At 39.8% G+C, this 18320-nt stretch overlaps 1 protein-coding gene across 2 annotated transcripts in view; it reads left to right on the top strand.

Annotated features, from left to right (window-relative positions):
- Positions 1-18320, top strand: part of KLHL1 (kelch like family member 1) — a 408883-nt gene that overhangs the window by 186891 nt on the left and 203672 nt on the right. For both annotated transcript variants that reach the window (XM_039487597.1, XM_039487589.1), the window contains one exon: positions 3606-3802. In XM_039487597.1, coding sequence (XP_039343531.1) covers positions 3606-3802 — 197 coding nt within the window. The remainder of the gene's footprint in view (positions 1-3605; positions 3803-18320) is intronic.

The following is an 18320-nucleotide window of genomic DNA, read 5'->3' as shown; positions in this document are numbered from 1 at the left end:
ATCAAATAAATTGTTGGCTCTAAATAATTTGTTCAGGTTTTTTTAGTATAATGCCTTGAATTTCACTGACTGCTTTCTCGTTCTGTGATGTCATGACCATTGGAAACAGCTGAGGTGTTCAAGCAGATAGTTTTCTAATTTAATTGTGAGAGGTCTGGTGTCAGCTCATTCTAGATGGAGGATCCTGCAACCTGGAATGCACCTCCCAACTTGGGTCTGCTAGAGCTCACTTTTCCAAGCTTTAACTATTTTACACATGAAGGGAAAAATTGTTTGAATTTGGGGTAATGATCAAAGGTTTTAGTCTTTAGATGTTAGTCCTATTTTGGAATTTGTTTAATATCTTTACATATATTTAGAGCTTTTGATGGGTACATTTAAACTAATTCTAGTGAAGAACAATTGTTTTAGTTCCCTGTTATATCAAGCCCTTATTGTTTTAAAAGAGAAGAAGGAGAGAAGGTCAGAAATTTACATTCCATGCTATGGGTAATGCATTTTGTTTTTTATATCAAAAGATAAAGAGGTGGGTTTTCCTTTAAATATAATTCTAGTGCTGTTTTATTTTAAGATGCCAAGAAATTTTTCAGAATTGTTCAGTAATAGGGGATAGATTTAAGGCTTGTATTTTGTTTTCCCTAGTATGACAGTGAACACAAAACTTGGATGTGGAAAAACATGAAGTTATCTAATAGTGAAACTCTATTACTTTAAACAGCAAGATTAATATGCATTTTAATCTTTGCTTTATATTTTAATAGTTTTGTGAGTACAGGAAAAGTAAAATCAAAGTGCTAGTTTCTTAGCATGCTTTTTCAGAAAGCACCTTAAGTATTGTACTTTTGCATGTATTAATTTCCATAGTTTCCTATTTATTTCTTCCCCAATGACCTCTAATTTGTAATCTTTATAATTTAGGTAATGTTTTGTAGTGGTACTCTCATTAGGATGATGCAACATTGCATGTTTTCTACTTATTGGTGTTTGAGATGTATAACTAAATCTAGAAGATAAAGCATGACCTGTGAAATGATAACTAAAAATGGAATATAATTATTGAAATTATGACCTTTTGGTTAATGTCAAGTGTTGTATCAGTTTTAATATCTGGCCCTTTTTACCTCAAAAACCTTTATGATCTAAAAAGTCCATGCTTGTATATTATAACTTGAGTGAAATTTACCCTGAAGTCCTCACATGTTAAGCCTTTTTTAATTATAGCTGTGAACAAACATTCAAAAATTTGGAGGTTTGGACTCCATTCCTGCAAATACTCATGTATTATGAGTTGTCCATTGAAGCCAGTGAACCGAGGCCTTTACAGTCATATAATAATCTAGGGTCTCAATCCTGTACTACTGAAGCCAGTGGGAGCTTTGACATTGTGATACAGAGATGTTTAGTCCAATAAATCAAAAATATTTTCTAAGTTTCCACTTCCTTCAGCCCTTTGTCATGCTGAATCTTACTTTTCTTCTCTTATCTAAATGAATCTATAATATTTTATGAGATGTGTCACTGTATCTAAGTGATGAAACACTGAAATCCACTGAAATCCTTGAGACACCCACCCATGGAGACCAGCTTCCCCTTGTCTTTAGTAATTTCATAAATTGTGGCGTTTAAGTCATCACCATGAGCATTGTATAAGGGAGGCTATGCCATCCATATTTCAAATCCTTGTCACTGATATTACTCTGAACTCTATCATCTTTTGTTACTTATATGTGTAAACCTTCTGCCAGGTGGAATCAGCAGTAACCAGGGCTGAATTCAATATCTAGGGGTTCCTTCAATATCACATAGAACCAGCTTGAGCCCCCCACCCAGTAACCTGGGAAAATTACACACTGGCCCAGATGTCTCTATGAGGCAATACTTCCCCTCTCACAAGCACAGAGTCTGAGTGTAGGAAGTCACCAGCATTGAATAGGGAAAATGCTGTAAGCAGGATTCATAAACATAAAACCAAGAGCAGGACACCCACCTCAGAGTGCATGGAGCATTGTCTTCTGATTCATGTTCTTGAGTTCTGCAACCAAAATGTCCTTTACTGTGACCCTCTGTCCTCCCTCACCACACCCCACTCACAGTGGTTGTCCTGGGTCAGTGAGGACTCAGGGTTCAGGGGTGCATATGTGCAAGTTCACTTCCCACCTGGGGCAGGGAGAAGGCATCATAGTTGTGCCGTCATCTGAGCACTTGCTTTGGCTGGCCACCCCATCAACCACCATTCCGCTCCCCAGGCTGCCCTGCCAGCCGCTGCTGTGCACACAGTCACCTTCTACCACCTGCTTCTATACTGTGACCTCTGTAGGTCAGACTCTTGAGGTTTTCCCCCAACTCTTAGTGATTTTCAGTTGTCAGTGACTGTCAGCTACCAGTGGAGGAACTTAAGCGGGCTGGGCAGAAATGTCTTCCCAGCAACAAGTGATTTCAGCTTTAGTAAGCATTTAACAAAACAAAAGACTCCTAACAGAGCCTTACTTAGTTCTGTCTTTTAAACAATGGGGAGGAGCAGGTTAAACCATACCTGAGGCTCTGCAATAGAGCCCAACTCCCAGCATTGACAGCTGTCCCTCCCCCTCCCCCACATTTTCACTGGGTCTGGCATTCAATCCCCTGTCTTAGCTAGTTCCTTTTAGTTGAGGGTGACCCCTAAATCAGGACAGGCTAAGCAAAGTTCTGCCCCCCTTTGCTCATACAATAAAGATAACAACATTGATAACAACATTTCACAACCCCTGAATTCAGTACTAAAGTGATTTGTGACCCAACACCAGCCAAAGTTGATCACTTTGGGCAACACAGCTCTGTCTGCTGGATATCTAGGCAGAGTAGGTGTGTTCATGTAAATACATTCTGCTCCTGAAGTCTTTTCCCCTCCCCAGGTAGCTGTCAAAGGAGAGCTCATTCAGACCCTGCTTACATATATTTAGAAAATATTATAATTATTATTTTGAAAATCAGATTTTAATAATGCAAGATGCTTTAAAGGTTAAGACTGCATATAACTTAGAAGGTGTTCTTGAAGACTTAATAGTTCCATGGCATTAGTTTCAGAGTTTGAGGACTGAGCATGAAAACAGTTAAAATATTACCTTCCATAAGTCCTCCATATCATACCCTCGTCTGTCCTCCATTCAGCCTGGCCTAAAAAATACCCACTCGCTTTTTTGTGGTTTTTTTTAGTCTAAAAATTACATTTGACCAACTTGAGGTTCTATAGAGCCTGAAAGACTCTAAGCCAAAGCACAAGCGTTTGATTTGCCTGATAGGCATATTTTAAGTATAGAAACAATTTTAAAAATTCCCATTGTGTGACCTTGCTTCTGCACATCTGCAACCATCCAGCTCTGTACTACCTACAAATTGGCTGTTGATGGCCAATGGAGAGTTAACTCTGATTCCCATATGCCACCAAGGCAGGCTTCCGCAATAATAAATGTTGATGTTAAGGTTGTCATCTGACCATCATACAGCAGTTTAGCATTTATTTATTACTGACTTGTTTGCTAAAATCCCATTGGGCAATTGTTTTCTTATGTAGACACACACACAGGAAATAATCTGTATCTTAATGTGTATCTTAATATCTTTTTCAGGTTGCTTGGAATTGAAGGAGGACACCATTGAAAACCTTCTGGCAGCTGCCTGCCTCCTTCAACTCCCACAAGTAGTAGAGGTTTGCTGCCATTTTCTAATGAAGCTTTTACATCCATCCAACTGTTTGGGAATACGAGCATTTGCTGATGCACAGGGGTGCACAGATCTTATGAAGGTGGCTCACAGCTACACCATGGTAAAGCAATTTCAGTATATTTCAATTATACTAATGTGAGTCATATATATTATTTTCAAAGTATCTCACTAGCATTGGAGAAACAATTCTGTTGCCATTACTCTTATTGAATAGTGCCATACTCCACAAGTGATCCTACTAAAGCCAGTGGGGCTGCTCGTGGAGTGTGGTACTGAACTAGAATAAGGTCATCGGAATCTCACCCTGAATGGTGAATGCAGTTAACTGCTAAGACACTGTTCAGGATGTGTTGTAAATCACAGTAGCATACTGTTTTATTAGGTTAATGTTCATACTGTGAAAATGAATCTTCAGGCCTCAAAATATTTTAATAAGGGTTTCTATTGTGCCTGCTTTGGATATAGGGAAGCTTTATACTTAATGATATTCTTCAGTGTATTTAAGAATAACATTTAATGTTCTGTATGATATAAAATCTGTAGTTCTTTTTAAATGATAATTTTAATCATTAATGCACATGAAAGGGAAGAGAACAGGCAAAACAAAATCTCTTCAATATATTTGTTTTTGCCTTTTCTCTTCCCTCTCATGTGCATTAATGATTAAAATGATCATTTAGAAAAGAGCTACAGATTGTATATCATACAGTACTTTAAATTATACACACTACAACCCACAGGCTGATATCACATTAACATTATTAGAGATTAATCAGAATCAATGTAGTAAAAATGTTGCCTACTAAAATACCAAAACCTATCTGTAGTAATTTAATTTTGCACGGTTTGCTTCAATTAAGAACATCTGGCTCATGAGATTAGGTTTACATGGAGACCGGATCACCTATCACCTCAAGAGAGATAATGGTCCCTTCTGGTCTAGATTGAAATTATTAATGAAGTAATAGGAAAGTTTTTGATGCAGCTGCTTGGTTTCTCCAGCCATTTCTTCATTTTAAAAAGCACACTTGTTCTATTGCATGATTATTAAGTACCATATAATAACACACATGTTTTCAGACCACTAATGCTGATGGCATTATATGCATGTGAATATCCGTATACTATTACAGAAGTTTCAAAATATGTATTGAAACCTCTGTGCCTTAGAATGTAAGTTCTATAGGTCAAGAACCTGGCACTTATTTAGTGCAAATATTAGCCTTTGTAATGATCTACTGAATATATGAAAATGAAATTCATTTCATTATCAGATTTTTTTTGTCATTACACTTGCTTGATTTGGTTTGATTTTGGAGTTTTTTGTTACAGCGGAATTGATTACTCATATCTGATATATCTAATTTACTTCAGTGTTTATTTTGAATCCGTTTCTGAGATCTGAGTAGCTTATGCACAGCTGCTTGGAGACAGGGGGCCTGATCTTCAAGCTGGTAAGCAAACATTGAATTTCATGCAATGGGAAAATTGCCCAAGTGAGAACTGTAGGCCAGCAAGGAAACCAGCTGTAACTAATAAGTTGGCCTTTATCTTAAGTTACTTTGTCTAGATGGTAAACTCTAGAAGTACATTTTGAAGGCCAGATATTCAAAACCAAGACCCAAGTTGTATGTTTAATTGTAATTGCATATATAGCTACATTATCATGGCTGACTTTGCAATCATGATAAATATGCAAATGTGCACATACAAGTATGTGTATTTTTCTGTGTACATAAATGATCCTCTAACTCACGGAAATCTTTATCCTATACATGTCTGATTACTTGATACATGAACTACAGAGTCACATTTATGCATCTTTACAAAATCAGTTTTATTGTGAATAATAAGTAATTTGTAATCCCTTAGCTGTGGTGTTTTACATTACATTTTTACTTGTAAAAATGTAACATTTTTGGAGGGCCAACCAAATAAATAATGATTCCTTATGAATGTTTCTGACTTCAAGTCTATAGAAAGGATTAATGAATGCATACTTTCAAGATTCAAGTGTGTTTACTTTTTATGAAACCAAAAGGTAATTTCAGATATGAAAAAAATATGGAAATAGGTGAATTGACTTTTCTCTAGCTAATTTTCTTAACTACAAGACCTAAATAATTTCTCATATGATCTACAGCACTGTTAGAATATCATAATGGAAACAGTGGGGGAAAAAACAGGGGAAAACTTGGAAAACACTGCAGATCTTCAAAGGTTGTTGAAAAGTTAAAGAACAGGGTTGTTTTTTATTATTTTTAAACTTTTTTTCCCAAACTTCAGAAACATTGTACTTGTGACTGGATATTTATCACTAAAATGATTATATTATACCAACCCAATGAGTAGGGAATCAGAGTTGGCTACATGGACACTTAGAGAATATAGAAGTGGTAATCCAAAGACAATATATTTTGTTAATTGGTCATAAATATCAACCAGCCAAACAATAATGGCAGAAAATGAAATGATTCCAAAAATTGTCTTCAAAAGATAAAAGCATTCTTACACTGAGATAATACCAAGAAATTCTCATTCTCAGTATCTTATATCTATTAAACATTACATTCACCAAGTGATAACCCCTCTGTTGACCATTTCTGCTTTCATGTTTTCCCTATAGTGACATGATACATTTTTACTTTGTTTTTAAATTATGCCATGCTGCACCTAAAGATTCATCAATTCATTACTAATTTAGGTCTCAGTCACTGAATGTTCAATTTTCATTATAATATATTTGTTATTATAAATGGAGGGAAAATGTCAATAAACTCTAGTTTATCAGTTTGTTTTTATAAACTCCATTCTCTCCTACTGGACAACAGCTCAATAGGGGAAAGGAACTCTGTGAACTGACAGTCGTTCCGTTCTTCCCATTCTTCTGTCGCAAAGATGGGAGACACTGTCATGAAGGAAGATGGAATTTCAACCGTTCTTCGGCCATGAATTCTGGAGGAGCCATAGGAGCTGGGGTGCATTGGCATAGATGGCCCTTCTAGCCACCTTGACACTAAATCCCACCAACTTTTCCCATCCATGGCAGCATGCCTTCTGTTGAAGACATGCTTCCAAGAGCTTACATGTATTGTACTGTTATGGGATACCCCTTAGGGGTTGGCGTGGTTCCAAAGAAGAGAATGAAAAGCAGTGCAAGTCGGTAAAATATAGTGCTGTTTTTAACATTTGATCCTAATGCTCAATGGTTTGGAAAAGGAGAATCTGGAGGAACACAGCTGTCTCCCTCATACTCTCCCTTCTTCCCCTTGCCCCTTCTCTTTCAGCTACCATTGAGCCCTTCTGGAGGAACTGCTATGAAATGGGTAGTATCCCAAAGAAGCAGAAATCCCACTTTCAAAGGCATAGGCTCCTCTCCATACATGGATACATCGGGCCATTTGTGTTTTCTATTCTACTTGGTCTTCAGTGAGAAATTTGTTACATGCTTGTAATGCAAAAGCCAAATGGGAGAGAACGTGTGTGTGTGTGTGCGGGGGAGGGGGGGAATGTTACTAAAAATATCTATGGGGGGAAATAAATGAGGGAAAAGAAGCAAAAAAGTTAGTAAAAATCAGGCAATCCAAAACCAAAAGCAGCATATAGGTTTCAAATACAGCAAATTTCTACATTGTTGTTAGTCTTATTGGAGAGAGAGCTCTGTCTAGGGCCTTGTTCTCTCCCCTCTTGCCCTTGGACGATGTGTCAAATATATATTTTCAGTATGAATAATATTTATTTTAATAAGAACAGAAGTAAATTTTCGATGAGAAGCATAATGTGTGTGAACAACATGGCTGCTGTCCCTGCAACACAATCAGAATTCTTAGATATTTAAAGGTTAAGTGCACATAAACCAAAGGTGTCAGTTTCATAGCTGTATTCATCACATGTGAGGTGCAGAACACTTTCAACTCCCATAGTATGAAATGGGAGTTGAAGTCACTCAGCATTTTTCAAGAGGTTTACAGTACTTCATACAGTTGGGCTCATTGTTCCTAATCCAGCAAAGGACCTAAGCACACGCTTAATTTTAAGCAGATGAGTTGTCAGAGTGAAGTCTATTTTCTATACACTGAACTTTTAATTTCCTAAGAATTCTGACTATGTTGCAGGAACAACCAAAATTTTGTTCTCACACCCCACTCCTCACAGAGACTTTAATTTAGTTCTTCCTTGTTGATCAGTGTCACAATCTAAAATAAGTTATTCAGTCTGTAAACACATGGCTTCTCTTTGTGCACAGAAAAGCATAAATGGGGATTACTCTAGTGATTAAGCATGTGCTTAAATGCTGGACCTTAATTTTCATAACTACAAATGATCATTCAGGATATTATGTTGATACATTTTCCTGTTAAATAAGAAACAATATAAAAGCTCATCACTATGTTTGATTCCCACCCTACCCCTCAATGCCACACATATCATCTTCCTATTTTGTATCAGAGATTTAATTTAAAAATGCTATAGTGAGGTTTCATACTAATAATGGTTAATAGTAGAGCTGGTCAGAAATTTTCTGATGCATAATTTTTCTCCCAGAAAATGCTGATTTATTGAAATTGAAACATTCTGATGGGAGCATGACATTTTGTCAAAACTTTCAATGGAAATCAAGCAGGTTGGAAAATTGCCTGGTGTTTACCCAGCTTCCTTGAACATCTATCCAGCCTCTCAGAAGCCCACCTTTTGGGCTCCCTGGGAGCCTGGGGAGCATATTTCATTTCAGAAACACTGAAACATGCCAGCTGCAGGAATGTGCTTGTGTTCACAAAATGAAATACTGTGGCATTTAATTTGAGTGAAAATTGCTGAGATTTTGTGGAAAACAATATTGTCCCAAACCAGGAAGAAAAGCCAAAAAAGTCAGAATTTTCAAAAGTGAATTATTAAGCACTTTGGGAGTAGATTTTCAAATGTAGGTACCTAAAAGATGCCCAGGAGTGGGAGTTCACAAGATGGCTAGGCAGCTTTGGTTTGGTTATTGGGTGTTTTTGGTTTTGGTTTTTGTCTTTGTTTGTGTGTGTTAATTTGTGTTTTTTGTTTTTTTCTGGGGATGCATAAAAGTTACTTGCTTATTTCCAAATAGTGTGATATGGTCAAACAGTATGGTCAAGGGATGAGCTAAGGTTGCTTCCTGCTCTTCTGAATATGAAATGAATTGTTGCAGTGTAAATTACTTTGGTCAAAATTCTATCCTGACTTCAACAAATGAACTCACTTTCTATTTGTAATCAGATTAATACTTTGAAACATGATTTTGAAACTGTTGCATTTAACTACAGAAAGTAGTGTATGTTAAATAGTATGCCTGGAATACTAGGAAATCAATCTTTAAATACCCATTTCTTCACAACGGGAACTCTTCCCTTGTCCCTTTTTACCCGTTTCCAACAGTTCCTTCCAAACTGGAAAATAAATATCAGAAAGGAAGAGGTTAACAATCCTTTTTGCTTTACACACACACACACACACACACACACACACACACTGAATGTCCTTCACCCAAGACTCCTGGTTATATTACGCTCCTGGCTGGGACTTTTTGCCTGCAGCATGGCTTTTATAGTCCATAACAATTTGATCATTCGCTCTTGTAGACTTAAAATAGTCAACATTTTAAAAATCTCAAACTAGAGTAACAGTAAACAGTTCCTTCTCTAATTAACATTTGATTAATTCCTTAATTATTTCTTGCTTGGACTATTGCAACAGTCTTCTTGCTGGACTCTCTCTTTTCAGAAAGACCATCTGATTGTATTTTTCTTCTACAACCACTGGCATGTAGTGGTGTAGTGGTTTTAAAAAAAGGGTAAAATCACTTAAACTAAACTCCATATTCCCCAAATGAAAAGTGGGTAAACTGGTTACCTGCATTTACCCTCAACCACACTACTGCTGGCATATTGTGTAATGGGAGTGTACTTGTGCACATATAAGGTGGTGGATGGTGTGGGGAGCAAAAGCAGGGGTGCTTGTGTCATCATTATAGTAATGTGTGCATTCTTCTCTTGCCTATTCAACATAGTTTTTGAGCATTTCTGAATGTGGATATCTCAATAGAATGTTTGCATCCCATTGAATACTACATGTCTAATCCTAAACACCACGATCACCGTGATCCTACTGTTTTGAGGTTCAACCCAGAGCAGTAAGGGGTTTTGTCACCACCTACCCTTTAATCTTAGGTGCCTTAAATGCTCTGCTGTTGTGGCTCACAGCCTGGACAACAAACAGCCAGCAGACAAACACACAGTGCTTAAATGTCTGTGTGCTGTGCACCCTGGTTCAGAAGTCTGTCTCTGGTAGATTGCCACAACACAACAGCACCCTGGTCTCCATCAGCCTTGGTTACTATTAGCAGGGGAACCCAACACACCCCCAGTCCCAAATTTCCCCTACACTATCTGCCCTGAAGTGTCCAGCCCTCTCTGGAAACACTCAGGGATCAATAAGCTTCATTACTTTTTAAGGAGACAAAATCACAGCTTATTAATTATATAAGTAACAATTGCTTCAATTCAAACATAGTACTGTATTGGTTTAGATTAAAAGGAAAACAAGTTTATTGACAAGAAGAGAGAGTTGTTAAGTGAATTCAAGTACAAGGGATAAAGATAAAAATGGGTAGAAGCAAATAAAAGTAAAATATGCTTTCCAGTGTCTGAGACCTAACTCAACAATCTAGTCTTGATTCAAGGTAGATTTCTTACCAGTCTTTCTTCTTTCCAGCCATGGCTAACTTTCTCTCAGTCAGGACCTTTCACAGAAGTACAAGGTGCTGGTTTCCCTTTCCTAGGTAAAATGTGCCAAAATGGTGCTCTCTTTCCCCTTGTGACGGTCCACGCCCCTACGGTCAAGGCAGCATGGGCTATTGGTCACAGTCTATAAAGCAGCCCTTGGTGCAGGGCAGCAGGGCCTAGCAGCCAGAGTCCTACAGAGCCACTCTTCAGTGCGGGGCAGCATGGCCTAGCAGCCAGAGTCTATAAAGTCGGGGCACCCACTAAGGGGTGTTGTGGCCCCAGTGGGGCCTGAGCCTACCTGACTCCACTGGGCCCCAACCCAGGGCCCTAACTGTGGCGTAGCGGCTTGCCACTGACTCAGCGTGGGGGTCCTACCAAAACACACTGAGGTTTCCCAGGTGGGAGGTACCACTCTGTCACCTTCCCTGGGTCACTTCCTACTAGAGTCTGTGTTGGGGTCTCCCATGAGATGTCAGGTTCTCTGTGGTCAGTGGGGTTGGTCGCCTCCGATGGCTCCTGTAGTCATCGGGGTGCTGGTGGGCCCAGGGTGGCTCTGATTTTCAGCGCTGTCAGGAGCTGTGGGTGGGCCTCCGCAGGAGCTTCCCAGACAGGTCCTTTCCCTGCAGCCTCCAGAGCATTTGGAGCATGCCCAGTCTAACTAGGAAGGTGGGACTTCCACTGTCAATAATATGGGCTTAACACTGTCTGGGATAGTGCGGGGTAAGCAGACCCCATCACACCCCTTATATCTCTTAGAATTAATTGACCCAGTATCAAGAGGCAGGATGACCTCTTTATCTTTTTCCCTTCCTGTGGACTTCCCATCTGCTGATTCATATGTAAATGAGACTTCCATTGTTTTTTGATTCCATAATGTTCACTTTATATTTGAGACAGGTAGAGAGCTCCTTTCCTTCCTGTCTGGGGGGAAGCCTGTTTCTCCCTGTGTTTGGTCACAGACTTTAAAGCATGGTAGCAGTGAGTATCATAATTCCTCATATGATGTCAATGTGTACATTTTACAATGATATTTATCACCAGAGTGTCACAGGCTTTTATAAAAGATGTTACCCTTTTATAATATATTAATAGTATATACAATAAACTCCCTCACTTGCTAGGTTGATGGTTTTATTACCTTTTATGTAAATGTACCTTCATTGTGTCTGCTTGACAACCAGGTTGATCAAACTAGCACATATGCATCTTTTTTCTAGGGCAGATTGGGCTTATTCAGTTTTTGCCAAACACATTTTAAGCCAGTAATTCTAACACATCTGTAACTCTTTGTGCACATCCCATACATACAGCACACAAGAATATTAATGATCAGTGAGTTATTAGTTTTTCAGTGATAAATTACATGCCACCTTTTGGGTATATATCATGACAACAGTGTGTTAAGTGTATTGAGTATATCAAGCCTTGCAAGAGTTGCTGACATAGCATAGTGAACCACCAGTGGGCCTCTGTGTCACACATACCCCATAACTTGCTTTCATCTTTTCATGCCTATGGACTTGAAGTCCAGTCATCATTGGAAGGATGATTTATCTATTCTACATCCCCTTTGGCTAGACTTTCCTCTTTCCTCATTAGAGTGCCTCCACTCATCTCTGTTCTTACCATTTTAACCCTCAAATCTTTGAGCACACACCATATAGCTTACTTTAGAGACATCTGGGACAGCTTTAGTTTATGCTTCACTTATGTGTGTTTGCAGGGGTGGCTCCAGGCACCAGCATGCCAAGCACGTGCCTGGGGCAGCAAGACACGGGGGGCGCTCAGCCTGCCTGCTGTGCTTGGGGTGGCAAAATACCTAGAGCCGCCCCTGTATGTTTGACAGCTAAATTCTGAGAAGGATTATAAAATGCTGTACTTTTCAGTCAGACTATGGCTTCTTGGAATACTACACCCCATTTATGGATGAATCTCATTTGAACATCCCTAGTACTTTAGGATCCGTACAGCACAGCATGCAGGTGCAATGTATTGTGAAAGTGCTGCCTTTTTTGTATGTATTGTGTTGCTCTGTTTTTCGTGTTTTTTTTTCTAGGCTGGGTCTCCTTACACTATTCTTCATGCAGCAGATGGGATGACAAGGCCTTACATTTAAAGTTTGATGTGACTTCTATTAGTAGTGTGTTAGCAATAACACATTTGCATTTTAAAGCATGCAGTGACTCTCTGGATGTTCTTATTGTCTGTCAGTAATGTGTTTACAAAATAAATTATTGTACCATGTGTACTGTAGATAGCAGGTATAGAACTTCAAGGTACCTGTTGAAACTTTATGGCATCTTGCACAAAATGGGCCAACTGTAATAATATTTTTCTTTGTATAGATAGTCCATCATAGAAGACTTGAGGCAGTCTTAGCAGCAGCAGCAGAACTCATCCCATTCATTTTATTATGTATTATATTGTTGTTTTAGAAATGCCTATTTAAACTCTCCTCCAGCCAACTAGAAACTAACAACATAATAAATCCTACAATTCTAGCAATTGTGAAAACAAATTAATCTTCTCAAATAGTGACAGATAATGTTTCTTAGAATGCAACTCACATTACTGAACCAGAGTTTGTCAAAATGTTTAATATATTGTGTTTTCAAAACTCTGCACACAATAAAGAGAATTCTTCTTTTTGTATGAAGTAGTGTTTAAAAAGGTAACTTTTTATTTATCATTTTCTTTAGCACATACTATACAATATGGAAAACAGAAGTCTTTAATTTTTTTACTTAGAATCAACATTCTGCTGCCCAAAATATGTTGTTTGCTAGGTAAGCACCCCATTTTAGGGTCTTTTCCAGTCTTACAAGTGCATCCCATTCAAATGGCTGGCTCATGCCTCCACTTGTCTTGGTGTTGAGAAACTGCAGCTCCCCAACTGAGTCTCCAGGTTACACATCTCAGTCACCAACCGTGATACCTAGAAAACCCAATAGGCACCCAATGGTAGCAGTGAGGGCAATGGCACCCAATAGGCACCTAGATGAGTTTCCCTTCCACAGGCTGTGCATATTAATAGTATGTAGTGACACAGAAGCAGCTTCTTCAGAACAGAGCATGCTTAATTTTGCCAAAAGCCACAGAGCACTCTGAGAAAATCACTTTTAACTAACAAAGGCCTATATCTACACCTATACTGTCTTACCTACCCTGGGCATTCCTCTCAAGTCCCAACACAGACATGACTTAGTCTTTATAGCCCCCAGTCTCTTAAGGACCAAGTTACAGCATCCTTGCTGCAGATTCCTGACTCTCCGTCAGCCTGTTGTCTCACAGACTCATAGACTTTAAGGTCAGAAGGGACCATTATGATCATCTAGTCTGACCTCCTGCACAACACAGGCCACATAATCTCACCCACCCAATCCTGTAACAAACCTCTAAACTATGTCTGAGTTATTGAAGTCCTCAAATCGTGGTTTAAAGACCTCAAGGTGAAGAGAATCCTCCAGCAAGTGACCCGTACCCCATGCTGCAGAGGAAGGCGAAAAAACTCCAGGGCCTCTGCCAATCTGCCCTGGAGGAAAATTCCTTCCCGACCCCAAATATGGTGATCAGTTAAACCCTGAGCATGTGGGCAAGACTCACCAACCAGCGCCCAGGAAAGAATTCTCTCTAGTAACTCAGATCCCACCCCATCTAACATCCCATCACAGACCATTGGACATATTTACCTGCTAATAATCAAAGATAGATTAATTGCCAAAATTAGGCTATCCCATCATACCATCCCCTAAATAAATTTATCAACCTTAGACTTGAAGCCAGATATGACTTTTGCCCCCACAACTCCCTTTGAAAGGCTGTTCCAGAGCTTCACTCCTCTAATGGTTAGAAACCTTCATCTAATTTCAAGTCTAAACTTCCTAGTGTCCAGTTTATATCCATTTGTTCTTGTGTTCACATTGGTACTAAGCTTAAATAATTCATCTCCCTCCCTGATATTTATCCCTCTGATATATTTAGAAAGAGCAATCATATCTCCCCTCAGACTTCTTTTGGTTAGGCTAAACAAGATAAGCTCTTTTAGTCTCCTTTCATAAGACAGGTTTTCCATTCCTCGGATCATCCTAGTAGCCCATCTCTGTACCTGTTCCAGTTTGAATTCATCCTTCTTAAACACGGGAGACCAGAACTGCACACAATATATTCCAGATGAGGTCTCACCAGTGCCTTGTATAATGGTACTTACACCTCCTTATCTTTACTGGAAATACCATGCCTGATGCATCCCAAGACCACATTAGCTTTTTTCACAGCCATATCACATTGGCGTCTCATAGTCATCCTGTGATCAACCAATACTCCGAGGTCCTTCTCCTCCTCTGTTACTACCGACTGATGTGTCCCCAATTTATAACCAAAATTCTTGTAAATCCCTAAATGCATAAGGTTGAACTTTTAACTATTAAATTTCATCCTATTACTATTACTCCAGTTTACAAGATCATCCAGATCTTCCTGTATGATATCCTGGTCCTTCTCTGTATTAGCATTACCTCCCAGCTTTGTGTCATCTGCAGACTTTATTAGCACATTCCCACTTTTTGTGCCAAGGTCGGTAATAAAAAGATTACATAAGATTGGTCTCAAAACCAGTCCCTGGGGAACTCCACTAGTAACCTCCTTTCAGCCTGACAGTTCACCTTTCAGTATGATCCGTTGTAGTCTCCCCTTTAACCAGTTCCTTATCCACCTTTCAATTTTCATATTGATCCCCATCTTTTCCAATTTAGCTAATAATTCCCCATGTGGAACCGTATCAAATGCATTACTGAAATCGAGGTAAATTAGATCCACTGCATTTCCTTTGTCTAAAAAATCTGTTACCTTCTCAAAGAAGGAGATCAGGTTGATTTGGCACAATCTATCTTTTGTAAAACCATGTTGTATTTTGTCCCAATTACCATTCACCTCAATGTCCTTAACTACTTTCTCCTTCAAAAATTTTTCCAAGACATTGCATACTACAGATGTCAAAATAACGGGCCTATAGTTGTGTGGAATGTACAAGTATGTGAATGTTCTGATATCTAGTGTTCAGTACCTTTTAGGCCTCCTCTTACTACAACTCGGATCACTTTTTTTTCCCTTTCTTAAAAATAGGAACTATGTTAGCAATTCTTCAGTCATACGGTACAACCCCTGAGTTTACTGATTCATTAAAAATTCTTGCTAATGGGTTTGCAATTTCATGTGCCAGTTCCTTTAATATTCTTGGATGAAGATTATCTGCCCCTCCCCCCCCCCCCGCTTTAGTCCCATTAAACTGTTCGAGTTTGGCTTCTACTTTGCATGTGGTAATATCTACCTCCATATCCTCATTCCCATTTGTCTTCCTACCATTATCCCTAAACTCCTCATTAGCCTCATTAAAGACTGAGGCAAAGTATTTGTTTAGATATTGGGCCATGCCTAAATTATCCTTAACCTCCACTCCATCCTCAGTGTTTAGCAGTTCCACTTCTTTCTCTGTTTTCTTCTTATTTATATGGCTATGGAACCTTTTACTAATGGTTTTAATTCCCTTTGCAAGGTCCAATTCTACATGGCTTTTGGCCTTTCTCACTTTGTCCCTACATGTTCTGACCTCAACAAGGTAGCTTTCCTTGCTAATCCCTCCTATCTTCCACTCCTTGTAGGCTTTCTGCTTTTTCTTAATCACCTCTCTGAGATGCTTGCTCATCCAGCTTGGTCTACAACTCCTGCCTATGAATTTTTTCCCCTGTCTTGGAATGCAGGCTTCTGATAGTTTCTGCAACTTTGACTTGAAGTAAATCGAGGCCTCCTCTGTCTTTAGATCCGCAAGTTCTTTAGTCCAATCCACTTCCCTAACTAATTTCCTTAATTCTTTAAAGTTAGCCCTTTTGAAATAAAAAACCCTAGTCACAGATCTATTTTTGTTTATCCTTCCATCTAGTTTGAACTGAATTAGCTCATGATCGCTTGAACCAAGGTTGTCCCCTACAACCATTACTTCTATGAGGTCCTCACTACTCACCAAAACCAAATCTAAAATGGCATTCCCTCTTGTTGGTTCTTCAACTACTTGGTGAAGGAATCCATCAGCTATCGCATCCAGGAAAATCTGATCCCTATTATTATTAGTAGCACTTGTCCTCCGTCTATAGCTGGGAAGTTAAAGTCTCCCATGATCACACAATTCCCATTAGTGTTTACTTCATTAAAAACATTAAAGAGGTCTCTATCCATATCCAAATCGGATCCCAGTGATCTGTATCACACCCCAAGCACTGTCTTGGGGGGGCTCTTGCACGCGGCTTGCCAGGGTAAGCACCCTGGAGGGCCAGGCCAGTTTGTTTATCTGCTGTGTCAGCAGGGTCAGCCGATCACAGCTCCCACTGGCCACAGTTCACCATCCCAGGCCAATGGGGGTGGCAGGAAGCGCCACGGGCTGAGGGACCTACTGGCCGTGGCTTCCCGCCACCCCCATTGGTCTGGGACGGCAAAGCGCTGCCAGTGGGAGCCATGGTCGGCCGAACCTGCCGACGCGACATATAAACAAACTGGCCTGGCCCTCCAGGGTGCTTACCCTGGTGAGCTGCACGCCAGAGGTTGCCGACCCCTGCTCTAGTAGTTTTCTTTTTCAATGTGATTTTTGCCCAGATAGACTCTGTCTTATCCATTCCATCACTTGTTATTTCTTTACAGTCTACCTCATCATCGATATACAATGCTGCTCAATCACCTTTGCCTTTATTTCTGTCTTTCCTAAACAGCACATACCCTTCAATACCTGTACTCCAGTCATGACTACTATTCCACCATGTTTCTGTTATCCCTATAATATCCAGTTTCACTTCCTGCACCAATAACTCTAGTTCCTCCATTTTGTTACCTAGGCTCCTCACATTGGTGTACAAACATCTTAATTTTTGCCGTTTGGCTTCACTAACATTCTTTATCCGATTAGGCACAGACATTCTACCACCAGTATCACCTATTAGACTGGTAACTACACTACCCTTCCTCCTTATGTCCATTCTCATACCCACGGCTGTATCCTTTCTTACTTTGTTTTCTTCCCTCTCGATGTTAAATTCTGGTGTGGAGATTACCTGGATATATCCCAACCATTTCCCCCACATTCCTAGTTGAAAGCTCTCTTAATCAGTTGTGCCAGCCTCCATCCTAGAAGTCTATTTCCCTCCTTACTCAGGTGAAGTCCATCCCGAGAGAACAGTCCTCTGTCCATGAATGCTTCCCAGTGGCCATACATCCCAAAGCCCTCCTTATAGCACCACTGCCTGACCCATCAGTTGATAGCCATAATCTTGTCACACCTTTGTTGCCCTTCTCTAGGAACAGGCAGAATCCCACTGAAGATCACCTGAGCCTCGATCTCCTTAAGCGTCTTCCCCAGCCTGGCATAGTCTGCCTTGTTATATTCCAGTGATAATCTAGCCGTATCATTTCTTCCCACATGAAGGACAATCAGTGGATTCTTTCCTGCTCCTGTTATGATCCTTTTCTGCCTCAGGTCCGCATCCCGTATCTTAGCACCTGGCAGACAGCACACCCTTCTGTTCTCCGGATCAGCTCTAGTTACAGGCCTGTCTATTCTTCTCAGTAAGGAGTCCCCAATCACATAGACCTGCCTTTTCCTGGTGATGGTGAGATTCTCTGGTCTATCCCCTGTTACCTGTGGCTAAAAGTCCTCTTGATTTCTATTGTCCCTTGAAATCCTCCGCAACCCATCCCGTATCCTCCTGGGGCTCATATTTGGTGTTGTTATATCCATTGACTCTTCCCCTCTTCCTATAGGACTAGTTGATCTTCTCTTCTTCCTTGCCATCTCACCTTCAGCGACCACCTGCTGTGCCCCTTCTTCATTTT

Source organism: Mauremys reevesii, linkage group 1 (assembly GCF_016161935.1).
Source record: "Mauremys reevesii isolate NIE-2019 linkage group 1, ASM1616193v1, whole genome shotgun sequence".
NCBI lineage: Eukaryota > Metazoa > Chordata > Testudines > Geoemydidae > Mauremys > Mauremys reevesii.
Note: the sequence above shows the minus strand (reverse complement) of the source record. Positions and strands in the feature narration are given on the sequence as shown.